The 15,131-nt window shown below is 39.1% G+C and overlaps 1 protein-coding gene across 8 annotated transcripts in view; it reads right to left on the reverse strand.

The window, feature by feature from the left end:
• RBMS1 (RNA binding motif single stranded interacting protein 1) overlaps positions 1-15,131 on the reverse strand; it is a 144,018-nt gene that overhangs the window by 38,627 nt on the left and 90,260 nt on the right. For all 8 annotated transcript variants that reach the window (XM_087881953.1, XM_034426106.3, XM_034426090.3 and 5 more), the window contains exon 3: positions 7,628-7,686. In XM_087881953.1, coding sequence (XP_087738079.1) covers positions 7,628-7,686 — 59 coding nt within the window. The remainder of the gene's footprint in view (positions 1-7,627; positions 7,687-15,131) is intronic.

The following is a 15,131-nucleotide window of genomic DNA, read 5'->3' on the forward strand; positions in this document are numbered from 1 at the left end:
AACAGCCCAATTCAGCTTCAGCACAGCCTGATTAGCACAAACAGTTGATTGTCGGTTGGATCGGTCTCCCGACCCTCAACTGTTTCAGGCTGCAGGGATTGCCATTGCCTATTGCCCCACAGGCCTCTGCTGTTTGCTGCAAGGAGGCAAATTGCTGGGAGGCAGATTTTTTTTTCTTGTGCTAATCAGGCTGTGCTGCAAATGAAAATGAAACTAAAGCAGGCTGTTTGCTGCAAGGAGGCAAATTGCTGGGAGGCAGACATAGATTTTTTTTCTTGTTTTCCTCCCCAAAAAAGGTAGGTGTGTCTTATAGTCCGGAGCGTCTTATACTCCGAAAAATATGGTAAGTTGAATCATTATAACTACTCTCGGAAGCCTTACTAGCCTTAATTTTGGTCAAGCCAAAACCAAGACAGGGCAGAAAATAATAGATACAGAAAGTTAGGAAGCTCAATCCTATGGGCCAGTAGTGGTGTACCTGGATGCTTAGCCCTTTAACCTTAATTCAGCCAGGTAATTGAGGCAGATTGATATATCCAAATATAAACTGACTATGATATTGACACAATTTAGTATTTTGCCTGCAGCTGTCTTTGAGAAAGAGGCAGAAGAAAATTCTTTTTTATAAATGGCTTTGCATGTGGAAGGGTCATGTTGAAACCACTGCCCAGTTTCTTCTGTATTCTCCATTTTATCAGGATATTTATACATGCTATTTGACATAGTATCAAATTATCCAGGCCATCCAGACTGATTTTAACTCAGGTATTTATTGTCTCATCGAATTGCTACAGTCTCTATAAAAATTGCTAAATACTATTATATTACCTGCAAACAATGAAACGGAATAATTGCACAATTACTTGTGAGAGCAGACTACCCTAGTATTTTATATTCATGGTTTTATTACTCTATATTTTATTTAACTGTAACTAATCATTCATAGTCTATTGTCAGTATTTTTGTTGCATTAACATAAACATTAATTCAAATATATTAAAATAAAAGATTCCTTTTAGGTTTAGTTATTTAGATTACTTATTGATTTTACAGGTTTAATGTTTATAATTTTATGTTCCATTTTATTACTGCAGTCATAGTTGCATGGACCCCTTATTGTATCATAATACATTTATTTCACTTTGCTATTTACTGGTCACTGACCAAAATAAAAGTTTCTTCTTCTCAATCAATACTGGGTCTGTCTGTTGAGTTTTCTTATGAAAGCTTTAAATTAGCTTCCCCATGACACCAAAATATAAGACTTCTATTTATTGTCAGCTTAATATCATCAGTTTCTGACCCTAGCTAGGAAAATAATATTATAACCAAATCTGCTTTGGTAATAAAGAAAAAAAAATGCTTAAAGTTAAGAAGATCAAAAGGTGAAACCCAGTATGTATAAGAAAGAAATAAAGTATAGTGTGGATAATGTAAGTAATTGAATATGTTGTTGGGCTTAACAAAAGTATAGTTTATTTTTATTCCTTTTTATGCTACAGTTTATTAAGGCAGATTAATCATGTAAACCTTTAAAAGCAAGCAAGCACAGTCATGCTATAAATCTAGTCATATGTGCTAGTTTAATAATCTGTATTAAAGGGTATTAAATTAGCAAAAGAATAACAGATTAATCATGTAAACCTTTAAAAGAAAGCAAGCACAGTCATGCTATAAATCTAGTCATATGTGCTAGTTTAATAATCTGTATTAAAGGGTATTAAATTAGCAAAAGAATAACAGTAACTAATTCTGGTATGTTCATAACAGAGTAATATCAGATTTACTTCAAGGGTGCTTATACCTTAGTTTGTGGGATGCCAGAATCAGAACTGCCTATGAAATAGTTTCCTGAATACCAATCTTACTATAAATCACTAATGTAAGCTACAACTAAATGAAAAGTTAATTTGAAAATGGCATCACATTGTTAAAAACTTGATAGACTTGAGATGTCTATCTGGATGCCATTGTTTATTTATTGCAGCATACTCCATTCACGACAGAATATTTATAATCATTCACATTTACTCTATGTACAGCTACTCTTCAGTCTCCATTTTATGAGTATATACTCTTTCATTACTCATCCACTGAATGTGCTATTGACATTTCATAAAATGAAATGGTGACATCTCCTTCTCCTGAAGAAAACGGCTGAAATTTATTTATACTAAGTTCCTTGTCCTGCTGTGCACTCCAATATCATTACGAAAAACTGCATTTGTGTCTTCACAAGATAAAGCACAAATTGGGCAAAGCTGAAGACTGAATAGAATTGGTCAAAATCTGAACAAGAAATTCAATATATTTAACGGGGAGAAGACATCTGGACCACATGTATATGAAATTAAATGACTTTATCACTACTTATAATGTGGCAGTGGTACTAAGAATATTTGGGATTTCCTGTATTCGTATTTAAGAAAATGATCTAAAATAAGAGTTGGGAAGCATTCAAACTTAATTAAATAAAATATTACAAGTTGGGAGAAAGAATATGTATTGCTATTCATCAATACTATTAATTTTTCATAATTTAAATCCAGCCCGCCGAGTTTAATTTCGCATATACCATGTTTAATGGGCTTATAGTTTATTGAGGTAGTAAATGTGATAGAGATAGTTCAAAAACTTTTCTAACAGTCCAAGATTAATTTAAATAAGTGACTGGGTAAGATACAAATAAAAAAACTTGGTGTGTTTTAATTTTTTTTTTAAAAAAAATTCAAATCTTTCTACAAAAATCATTTTTATTACAAACTGCCCTTAAATATGAAAATTGCCAATGTCCAAAATGTAATTTTATCAATTTGTACAAAAATAGGTAACTATACAATGACTGTATAGATAAAGCCCCTCTGATACTGCATCAAGGGATTACCGCTTGGTGTTTTGCGGTCTATAACTCTGTTCGTTGTGTGAGGAAGAGAATATTTTTTTTGCTGACATCTATGCTCCCCCCTAAATTTACACACCCTTTGTATTCTTGGGGGACCCTCCAGATTATAAGTAATCCTTGATTTACAACAGTTTATTTAGTGACAATTCAATGTTACAATGGCACTGAAAAAGTGACAACCATTGCAGTCTCCCCATGGTCATGTGATCAAAATTCAGATGGTTGGCAACTGTCTCATGTTTATGACTGTTGCAGTATCCTGAGGTCATGTGACTACCTTTTGTGACTTTCTGATAAGCAAAGTCAAAGGGGAAACCATATTCACTTAAAAACTGTGTTATTAAACAACTGTGGTGATTCACTTAACTGTGGCAAAAGGTCATAAAATGGGGCAAAATTCACTTAACAATTGTCTCACTTAGCAACAAATATGTTGGGCTCAACCAGTGGTGAAATCCAAAAATTTTCCCTACTGGTTCTGTGGGTGTGGCTTGGTGGTCATGTGACCGGGGGGCATGGCCAACTTGACATCACTCACGTCACTCACTGTTAGAGTCAGGAGTTGCACATTCTGAAGCACATTTTGCCCTTCTGAAGCCCCTAACGCTTTGAGTTTCCCTCTGCCATCTGGCTTGACTGCCCAAGCGAACCTCGGAGCCCTCTCTTGCCCCACTCTCCATCCCAGAGGGTCACACATCCCCCTCACCAATCCTTTGTACAAACGACCTGCCCCGTTTCTGCAAAGGCAGAACCCCCCCTGCAGGGAGATCCAAAGAGGGGAGGGGGATGTTGCAGAAAAGGCCACCTTCTACCTGGGCCCACGTACCTCAAAGCAGCAGGCTCTGTGGGACAACAGGACCTCTCATTTTTCCCATGGTGTGGCATATGCTTGCTATCTCTCCTTGCTAGTGGCTATCTTCTCTGCTTCTCTCGGGACATTGGTGTAGGCACCATGGATGCATTGCTTGTCGGGGCTGAGCAGGGAAGCCGCTGTCACGCCACTCCCCCTCGCTTCCCCGAGTGCAGAGCCGAGGCTGTGTGCTTCCTCGCTGGGCTGGCCACCCAGCAAAAAGCCGCACAGCCGACAGCTGCTCAATGCCCCACACGCAGCATCACACAGCCGCCGATGGGGATGGAGCAGCCAACCCAGCTTGGGCTTGGGCTGGCTGGTTGGAGCAGCGCTGCAGCCAAGGCTCCTCCACCAACATTCACCGGCAAGCACAACTTTAGTTGGGCCATTCAAGCCGCCTCTGCAGGGCCAGTTGCCTGGCGCAAAACCTCATTTTTCTCCTCCTCAGCCGCTGAGGAGCTGGTTGACTCAGGGCTGCTCAGAAGCCGCCCCCACCACTGCCAGAAGTTTGGGTGCCTTGGCTTCAGATTGCTCCCTCTCTCCCTCCCTCTCTTTCACACACACACACACACACACACACACACACACACACACACACACACAAACAGAAGTTGGAGAGCTCTCTTGCTCTCTCTCTCCAAGCACTCCATGCACAGCCCATTTGAAGAAAGGGCATGCATGGCTGGGTGCACTTGGCTGCAGGAGGATGCACGGCACAATGGGGTTGTTTGTTCGCCGCAGTGGTGCTTCGGGAGGGCAGGTGGATATCTGCAGCCAGACGGGGAGGGAGAATGGTGAGAGTGGCAGCGGTGGCAGCAGCCCCTTCCAAGCACAGCTCACAGAGGCGGTGGGCAAAGCGGCCCAGGTGTGCCTGTTGCTGGGGAGGTGTGGCGATCGCTCGGCCAGGGCGGCCTCAGCATGGGCTGCATCGGCCTCTCTGCCTGTGCCATGTCCCACTCTGGCCAGCCGCACAACTACAAGTGCAGCGACCTGGTCTTTGCCAAGATGAAGGGCTATTCGCACTGTCCTGCCTGGCTAAGCGCTGCCGCCCAGGCCAAAGGGAATGTGCCGCAGGCTCCGCGGTGACACAGCCGGGCCTCCTTCCCCCGGAGCGCCAGACTACACGGGCCGAGTTCCCAGAGTGGCACTGGTGGTCGGCCAGCCAATCTGCAAAGACAGCAGGCAGGTAGCTGGGTGGGAAGCCAGTGGGCTGCTTCAGAGCCCCAAGCCCCGTGGAGCTGGCATGGGGGGCATGTGAGCCTGGGGATTTGCAGGGGGGGCACGCTAGGCCACAACTGGCAATGCTTACCTCTTTGAGTGAGTGGGCATCGGTGAGGCGGCGAAGCGAGTAGTTGGGCCATGTGGCAAAGGGAATTTATATAGGGTGAGGTGGGGTTGGGTGGATGGGCCAGAAGCGCCAAGTGATCCAGAAAAGCCGAGAGTGAGACGGAATCGGTGAGCAGGCGGGTGGGGCCACCAGGGATGATTGCTACTAGTTCGGTGAACCGATGTCAATCATCACTACCGGTTCTCCCGAACCAGTCTGAACCAGTAGGTTCTCACCCCTGGGCTCAACTGTGGTTGTAAGTCAAGGGCTACCTGTAATATTGGGATGGGGTGGTAGGAGCTGCAATGAAAAGGAAGACTAGAGAAAAACAATGATGCCACCCACACAACATTCAGCAAGGAAATTGCAGTGGATCCCTAAACTCTTGCCAAGACTTTCTTCCTACAAAAAATATCAACCCTTTAGCTATATGTAATTAATTAATATTAAATAAGAATGCATATTTAAGGTATTTTTTAAAAAATAATGTAGGTATTGAGTTTGATTTTAATAAATACTTGATTTGATTGATTTATGGATTGGGTGGAACACAGTAACTTTTTCACCCAAACCTGTTACTGGTCATATTTTGGTTATATTAGCCTAGAAAATAACCTAGTCTAAGTTTTGAGGACCAGGTGCTACCCTTTTATATTTGATAAATCTAAATATGCTGTTTTCAATATAGTTGAGAATTGCTTGCTGTTTTGAAGAGGCATCTTAATTCTCAGATTAGATAGGCAAACAGAGGAAAAGTGAAATATTTACTATATTAAGACATTTGAACTTAAAGAGCATCTTGACTATGATTATACAGTGTTGATTGTGATGAGTAATAGATTACAATTACAAAAATTAACACAAGGTACGATTTCATTTCTGATGTGCAATATGAAACAAGGCACAGCTGAATAACTTCTTTGATAAGGGAAGTGATATTTGACAAATGTCCTCTCTTGATTCTTCCTAATTTATTATTTTCATTTTCTCCTCTAAAGCAGTGAGGGGAGAAAAAAAAATCTACCTCCTGCTTGTTGCAATGGTCTCAGGGCTCAGCATTTCCTGAGTTCAAAAACTCAGAACCTGGGAAGGCCAAGCAGGAGAAGAGGTATATCTCAAGTAGTTCCAGAGGTCCTGGGGACCAGAATGATCCTTAGTCGACTCAGCCCATCGTAAAAAAGACATTTAGATTCATATACCTTTCAATGCTAGTTCTATCCCACTGCTCAAAATAGGGTACCTTTTTTTAAAAAAAATAATAATAATAATTAATAAATCATGTGTAATCATTTATAAAACTAGAATATGCTGTGCAGAAAAATTCTGGAGGCGGGAGAAATAGTAAATATGTACAACACTCTACTATGTAATTGTACACATATCTACTCAAAAATAGGTTCTAATGAATTTAGTGGTGCTTATTCCTAGTTATGTTGGTATAGGACTGTAGTTAATTTAAGCATCTTCTTTTTACTTCTATGCACATCTTTCAACATATATTTCTAACATTAACCATGAATCTAGAACAAAAATATAATATGGAAAAATACAAGTTTTAAATTAATAGGTCTCTTGAGGTTAAAATCCACTTGCATACTGTGGAAAAACTGACCGGGCTGAATTTTCCCTTGATTAGAAAGCATTCATCTGCTTTTGGAAAATAGGACTAAAACCCAGTATGTGAGGGTTTGGTATTGTATTCTACCTTACTACTCATTTCGTGAGGAAGTGATCTAATCATAATCACAGAGAATGCTGAAGGTCACCAAACCAAATTAATGTACTCAGTTGTCTCAGAGAAAGAAGTTTATTATTTTTCCTACCTATAATTACGCCAGTGAAAATGAAACCCTTTCACCCTCTCTCCATTATATTCCAAACGAACAGAACACAAACACAATTAGGGGACTGGAACATGCAATTAAGAACTACTTAACACTCACCCATTCTAATTAATAAAGCCAATTTACACAATGTGTAATCTTTCTGGATACTTTGTACAGTCAAATGGTACTCATCTCAGCAGGCAAGGAAAATTCATGTTCAAACTCCCCCTTTCTTTTCGGAAACAGAGGCTCAATGCCACACAGTGTTAGGTCTGTCTGGAGTCATCGTAAGCATCCATGTGGGTTTTAGTATTTTTTTTTTTAAAAAAATATTTATCTATTGGCCTTACAGACCAATTTTTGCTGACGCTTAGCAGCTTTGTAAGTAACATCAAAACAATATATAAGAAAGATAAAATAACCAGAGAATCAATAATTACTTATTATCCAAGGAACACCCTAAAACTCAGCAAGTTTAGGGCCATATGGTTCTTGGGGGAGAATGTCACTTCAGAGGAGGGGAGCAACAACCAAAAAGGTTTGCCTTTGTGAACCTTGTTGGTGACAATACCTGAGAGATAAAACCCAAAGCATATGTTGCAACTGTGCTAAGGAGAAATGTTTCAATGTAATGCAAAGCTACCATACATTGAAAAGGAAAAATAATAATTACAAGTGGTTTTTAAAATCAAAGTTGAAAAAGGAATTAAGAATGAACATACCTTTGCATTTGTTTGTTGTTTTATCCAAAATAGCTTTCGTAGATACAATTTTCCCATATCTAAAAATTTTAAAAACAAACCAGAAGTTACCTTATAAAAGTCTAAGTGATCAAGTGAAGCTGCAATACTCTCATGTAATTTTACACTTGTAAAAAAAAAAATACATTTACTCAACCTTTAACCTACAAGAAAGGGCAGCATTAATTCTGTTGCTAGTTCTCCCAACTAGAGTAAAGATTAAAGCTTTGTGCTAAATATCTACAAAAAAAATCAGTTTTATTAGACAGATTGTGCAGAATTGATCTACTCAGCAAACTTTTTGTTAATAGAAAATTGATAAATCCTTGTTACAACTCCCTGATATTACTTAATTCTGCATCAGTATTTAATTAGTCAAACATGCATTTAATGTAATTCAAGTCACCACCAATGGCAGCAGCATCCGTCCATAACATCCCGTTCTAGGAAGATCAAACCAGCTAAGAAGCAAAACAGACTCCCAGGAACAGAAGTTCACAACTACGAACTTTCCATAATACAGGGAACAGCTCAAGTTCTTGGAAATCATAGACACATAATAGGTGAAACTGCTTTGGGCCTAAAATGATTTTGTCCTTAAATTGTATCTATGGCATGCAAAAGACTTCCCAGATTTTTCGCTTATGATATTACTTTGTGCTTCAAAGGACGACTGCCAGATCTGTTTTCTACCTATGAAAGAATTTGCATGTCTCACAAAAATGGGGAAACTTTTGATAACAAAGGGCTTATTGTATTTCGAAAGATGAAGGATAAAGAAATATTTAGGTGTCTGTTATATAAAGCACCTTCCATTAAAAGCTGTTTTAATCTGAAATAAACAGAAAAAACATACGCAGAATACAGTAATCAAACAGATAAAATGGCTGTATTTATTTGACGAAATTCCCACCTTTGCTCCAGTGGCAAGCCTAGGGATCCCTCCTTGACTTTTTCAACTGCATCACCATGCCCTACCAATTCCCAATGTGAATCCAAAGTTATTTCAACATTCACTTTAAGTGTAGCAAAGTTGTTGCATATTTCATTCCAGAAGAATTTCCCAAATAACATGAACTGTCTTCAAGCCTGGAAAAATCAGGCAGCTTGTAATGATTCTTGTAGTGCTGACCAGATCTATTTTATATTAAAATAAATTGCATCTCAAGGCACACTCTGTTCGTGCTTGCAGATACTGTTGTTTGCTGCAAGATTTGTTTTCATTAGGCTATGGAAGGAAAGCTGCATTTTAATTTTTAGGGCATAGTAGAACTTAAATTTCCTTTTTGTTCCCAGATAACCATATAGTCAAACACTATGTGAACCCCATATATAAACTCCTTTGTACTATACACCAGGGTGGATTTGATTTAAATCGAGTTGATTTAAATGACAATTTAAATCATGATTTAAATCACTAGTAAAAAGGCTTGATTTAAATCAACTCGATTTAAATCATAATTTTTAAAGAGCAACTGTCATCTCTGCTACTCCTTTGACCCACTGTTGACTCACCGATAGTCCCAGTGTTGCAGAATATACAGCCTCATGCTACATAACTAAGCCCCATTTCATGCTGAATAAACTAAATTATTTATGTATCTTAAATAGAAAACTATCTTACGATAGATTTTTACCCCAAGTTTTTTATTAAAATAAATTCGATAAAAATAAAAAAAAAATCCAATTTAAATAAAAAAAATCTGATTTTTTTTGATTTTTTTAAAAAAAAATCATTGATTTTTATCCACTCTGCTATACACTGCATATAGCAAAGTTCCCAACTTTCTGTCTTTGTGGGCCGGTGAGGGGAACAGGGGATGGTTCCATGTGAGTGGTGGGCAAGCGCACACATACACACTCATCCACTGTTCGCCAAGTGGGGATGCACACATGCTCTCCCGCCACTTCTGCAAGCCAGTTCCAAATGGCTCAAGGCCAGGTAATGGAGGCCCGCAGGTTGGGGACCCCTGAGCTGCCACAGTTGAAGTGGTGGTTATGACTTTTAAAGCCTTAAGTAGTTTAAGTGTAAGTTATTTGAAGGACCATTGGTATCTTCCTTCAGCCCTCCATTCTCAGGGTTATCCCTGCCAATGAGTGATCCCTAACGTTGCTAAGAGAGAGAAGAAAGAATTTACTCCAGGCCTTATAAACTATCCAGATGCTTTTGAATTGTCCAGATCAGGGGTGAAATCCATCAGGTTCTAACAGGTTCTGTAGAACTGGTAGCGGAAATTTTGAGTAGTTCAGAGAACCAGCAAATACCACCTCTGGCTGGCCCCCGAGTGGGATGGGAATGGAGATTTTGCAATATCCTTCCCCTGCCACGCCCATAAAGCCATGCCCACGGAGCCAGTAGGGAAAAATTTTGAATTTCACCCCTGGTCCAGATGTTCCAGTCTTCCTTTTATGTAAATATATTTTTTCTAACCATGGGAAGCATTCAAGTTACTATTCTGTAATTGTCATATGCTGTGCTTGGTCATTGTTTTTATAAATCATTTATTATCTTGCCTAGTGATTCAAAGCAAAACTGAACAGCCTTCCCTCAACAAAAGGGAAAGGACACAACACCACCTATCTCCTGTTTACAACTCTGTAAACTCAGCAGTCCCAAAAAGGATCCACATTCGTTTGCACTCTCATTCAGGTGACTCTGAGGATATAGATTAATTCCCAAGTGGCCTCAATGACTCTGAGTGCTAACAACAGGCTGACTGCAAACAATATAAATCCTTCCATTCTCCACCAGTTAGTTACAACTGAAGAAGCTTCTTGGATGAAAAGCAAAATGTTTTCAAAGAAAACAAACCAAGAAAGTCCAGTTGCCTTTTGAAAAAAAGCACCTTTGGGACAACCATGACCTGGATGATTGAGAAACTCCATAGGCATTTACTCTAACTTGACTTTATCAAGTTTCATACAGCTGACAAGTAAGTCATTGCTAAAAAAACCCAAAAACCTGGTAACTGATGTTATCTGCAGTATCATTGCTTGTAGTAGTTCCAAGCAAACTCTTCAATGATGTTTTTTTAATCACACAGCTTGCAATCCAGTATGTGATGATTCATCCCCACATATCTACCTATCTTTCTCCACCCACAGTCTTTCTCTCATGTCTGGATTAAGTAAAAGAACCTAAGAACGGGAATAATTCTTTACTGATGTTAAATGGACACTATAAGGACCTCCTGTTTAGCTTTCCTCTTTTTTATCATGTTTATTTTAATCATGTAATTTCTTCTCTCACTTTTTTAACCACTACTGTAGTTTTTCAAGGTTTCTATGGCCTCCTGGGACTAGCTGAAGGAAATGAGAAGCAGAGCACTTATTATTTGTATAAGCACAAACCCCTGGATGAGCACTCTGAGTGGTTTCATGAGAAGCCAGTAAAACCTTGAGGAACTCCTGTATTGCTTTTTCAATATATTTTGTTTATTTTTATTAATTAATTTATTTACACACACACACCAACCCATGGATATATATATATTTTTCAGAAAGGACTTTAGCACAGGTGTCAAACTTGATTTCATTGAGGGCCGCATCAGGGTTGTGTTTGACCTTGGGGGGCTGGGGTGGGCGTGGCCAGCTCAACATCACTCGGGTCTGGGGCGCCTATGGTGGCCCAAGCGCTCTGCCAGAGAAAATGGGCTCCCAAGCTCTGTTTTCAGCTGCAGTGGCCTCCTGCAACCCTCTGCCAGCGAAAACAAAGCTAGGGAGGGCCACACGCAGCCCTCTCGAACTCCATTTTCACTGGCAGAGGCACCGTGGGCCAGTCCTTTGCTGTTTCCAGGGTGGCCTGCGGGCCAATCTAAGCATCCTGTGGGCCGAATCCGGCCCCCAGGCCTTGTGTTTGACACCCCTGGACTATAGCAACTATATGATCATAATTGAGCCCAAAATTTCTCTTGCTAAGTGAGATATTTGGTAAGTGAGTTTTGCCACATTTTACAACCTTTCTTGTCACAGTTGTTAAGTGAATCACTGAAATTGTTACGTTAGTAACAGGTTGTTAAGTGAATCTGGCTTTCCCATTGACTTTCCATGTCAGGTCACAAAAAGTGATCATATGACCCCAGGTCATAAATTTGAACCAGTCGCCAAGCATTTGAATTTTTATCATGTGACCATGGGAGTGCTGCAACGGTCGTAAAGTGTGAAAAACCATCATGTCACTTTTTTTCAGTGCCCTCGTAACTTTGAACAGTCACTAAAAGAACTGTTGTAAGTAGAGGACTACCTGTATAACACTGTGCTCCTGAAGGCTGATGGAAAGTTTTCTTAACGTAATGATTACACTAAAGAATCAATATAAAGATTATTTCTCTCTCAAACATTCCAAATAACTTGTCCACATCACCCAAAGAGCACAAGCTAAAATCTATCCAAATATGACTAAATGGAAACCTAACATCATCCTTCTTAGATTGTGTCATAACAATGATATTCAAGTTGGAATTAACTGGAACAATTTTATCTGCAAATATCATTTAAACCACACCAAGTAAGCCTTTAAAGGTTTATCTGGTTGCCTGATTCTAAACATATATATATATTTGGCCACTTGAAAAAGCTCCGCTGAAGGCAATGTGCACTGCAGCTTATTGGAGATACTGGATTGTTTAGCACTTCAGGTAGTCCTTGACTTATGGCCACAATTGAGTCCAGAATTTATGTGGCTAAATGAGAAATTTGTTAAGTGAGTCTTGTTCCATTTTACGACTTTTCTTGCCACATTTGTTAAGTAAATCTCTGCAGTTGTTAAGTTAGTAACCCGATTGTTAAGTGAATCTGGCTTCTCCATTGACTTTGCTTGTGAGAAGGCTGCAAAGGGGGATCATGTGACCCGGGGCACTTAATCCATCATATATGTGAGTCAGTTGTCAAGCATCCATGCTGCAACGGTCATAATTGTGAAAGATGGTTGAACGTTCCACTGGAACATTCTATGACACAATTTTTAGTAAGTCCCACCCCAAAACTGAAGTCATAACACATGGAACACTCCATCGTAAATGAGACAGGTGCATGCCAAAAGAATGATACAGCTTTTCTTCTAATGCCTTCCTAACTATATCCTTGGGCAGACCCAGATTTCAAAATTATCAGGCAATGTCACCTCTATTTCTAGAAAGGAAAGAACACAGTTCCTTCGAGGCATATATGTGAGCGATGCTGACCGAATACTGAACAGAAACTCTGCAAGCAGGTTCAAGAGAAAAGAGAAACTCTCTTTTTGTTCCTGTGATGCTCTGCCTAAAGCCATTCCAGCTGGTTTTGCTACCTCCTTCTGATCCTCACAGAACTTCTTTATCCATTGGAAAGAGTGCAGGTAGTCCTCGACTTATAACCAGTCACTTAGTTACCAAAATTATGACAGACCTCCAAAAAGGTACTTACGACCGGTTTTGAAATACTGATGGATGCCAACCCAACAGTCACATAGTTACATTTCAGGTGCCTGGCAGCCAGTCCACATTTAACATCATTTGCAATGACCTGTAATCACGTGATGGTGATTTAGGATATTTTTGCCTAAAACTGGCATTTACTTCTGGTTTTTTGACAAAAACGCCTCATAGTGATCAATGGGCTTGGTTAACGACTGTGGATTCACTTAAGGACCACGGTGATTCATTTAACCATCACAAAAAAGTTGTAAAATCAGGTTTTTCACATGATAACCCATTCCATGACCATCGTAACTTACAACCTTATACTCAGTCGTAAGTCAAGGACTACCTGTATTCATTTTGCTGTTAAGAGGATCGGTACCAATGTCATAGGACAGTGCATGAAATCAAAGTAATGGACCAATATAAAAGGAATGCACACTTGAGCATCCTAAAGACTTCCAATTCTTCCTTCTAAAAGCCTTTAATTCCACAAGTATATATTTAATATGAATTCCACACACACACACACACACACACACACACACACACACACACAGTGTGTGTGTATATGTGTATACCCACACACATATATACCAAATTTATATTTGCTGATAAAAAAATAAAGGGAGACTAGTATAGATCTATTTCAAGCTATTTAGCTCTCATCAGCTAGCCATACCCTTACTCAGATTCGAACTTGGGCTGCCTGCATATTAGCAATTATATGGGTATAAAATGTATAAATTATATGTGGTATAAAATGGTTTGTCATGAATGCAACTGCTTGAGGGCTCCTGGATTGGAGCTGAAAGGCAAAAGGGAAGCAGTATGCTCCCTCCCATATTGGGGTAGACCAGGTGTTTCGATAAACTACCATCTTGTTCTGATAAGTTCAGAGCTTGATTCAAAATACAGTTAAAAATCACGTACGTGTTATTGATGTTGTGTTTACCTAGTAATTATACAAATACTTTTTACCAACAATTTTTTTTAATCTAGCAGATGAACAAAGAGTTAGAATGGCATGAAGCAAAATTATAAAAATTCAGGTGGTTACTGAAAAGGTTTTTTAAATATTATTTTAATGGCAGGAAACTGCATCCTTTAGGCCCAGCAGGAGTGTATAGGGCCCTAGAAGGATGTCATTTGTCCAGACATGCAACTGGCTATTGAGAAATTAAACATCTGCAACATCTGCCTGCCTCCCTCTTCTGACTTAATTTCAAAGCACGGTTTTACCATTACTTATATGTACTTATCACCAACTACAGAATAAAGCAATTGATACAATAATGTTACAATTCTTATAACATTATAATACAAAATAAGGAATCTCTAAATTAAAACATCTACCAGAACGAATATTTGCAAATGTTGTGCTGCCTGATTCTAATCTGTCATCTCATAGTTATTATTTACAAATATATTTTTCTCTCCCCAATTAGAAATAATTGACAATTCTTTAAGGCATATTATAATTATATTCCTTCTATAGTTTGTATAAATTACAATGATTTTGACAAAGCGTATTTCATTATTCTCATCCACATTGTTTGGATTTGTTCTTCACTGTAATCTGCCATAATACTTGCTGCCTTAATGATACATTGCACTGCATCTCTCTTTTTTAAAAGACGGTTTTGTAAAACTGCAGGAAGACACTCAAATTAGGTTAGAGTGCACACATGAATATTCCTATCACTATGTTTATGCACTGCATGGGAGCATATCCAATGTGAATTAGGTGAATAAAATTTGAAACACTTTCCTTTAAATACAGTGTCTACACAGATTATTTGACGAGGAGACAAGTCTACAATGTCAATTGTGAATGTTAATTTTAGGCATGGTCTCTCCTTCAAGACAAAAATGACTTCTGGAGATTACAGGGACATTCTCATGTCAATCTCTTGGCAACTATAAAGTAGCTTGATATTGCCTTCTTCTGGCATGGATTTTCATCTTCTCAGTCTAGCCAAATGTTTCTCAGCCATAGCAAGTTTAAGGTGTGTGGACTTCAATTCCCAGAATTCTAGTTGGGGAAAACTGGGAGTTTCCCATGCAAGTTGGGGAAATCTGGGAGTTGA

This window comes from Pantherophis guttatus, chromosome 1 (genome assembly GCF_059756535.1).
Source record: "Pantherophis guttatus breed Tessera chromosome 1, ASM5975653v1, whole genome shotgun sequence".
Lineage (NCBI taxonomy): Eukaryota > Metazoa > Chordata > Lepidosauria > Squamata > Colubridae > Pantherophis > Pantherophis guttatus.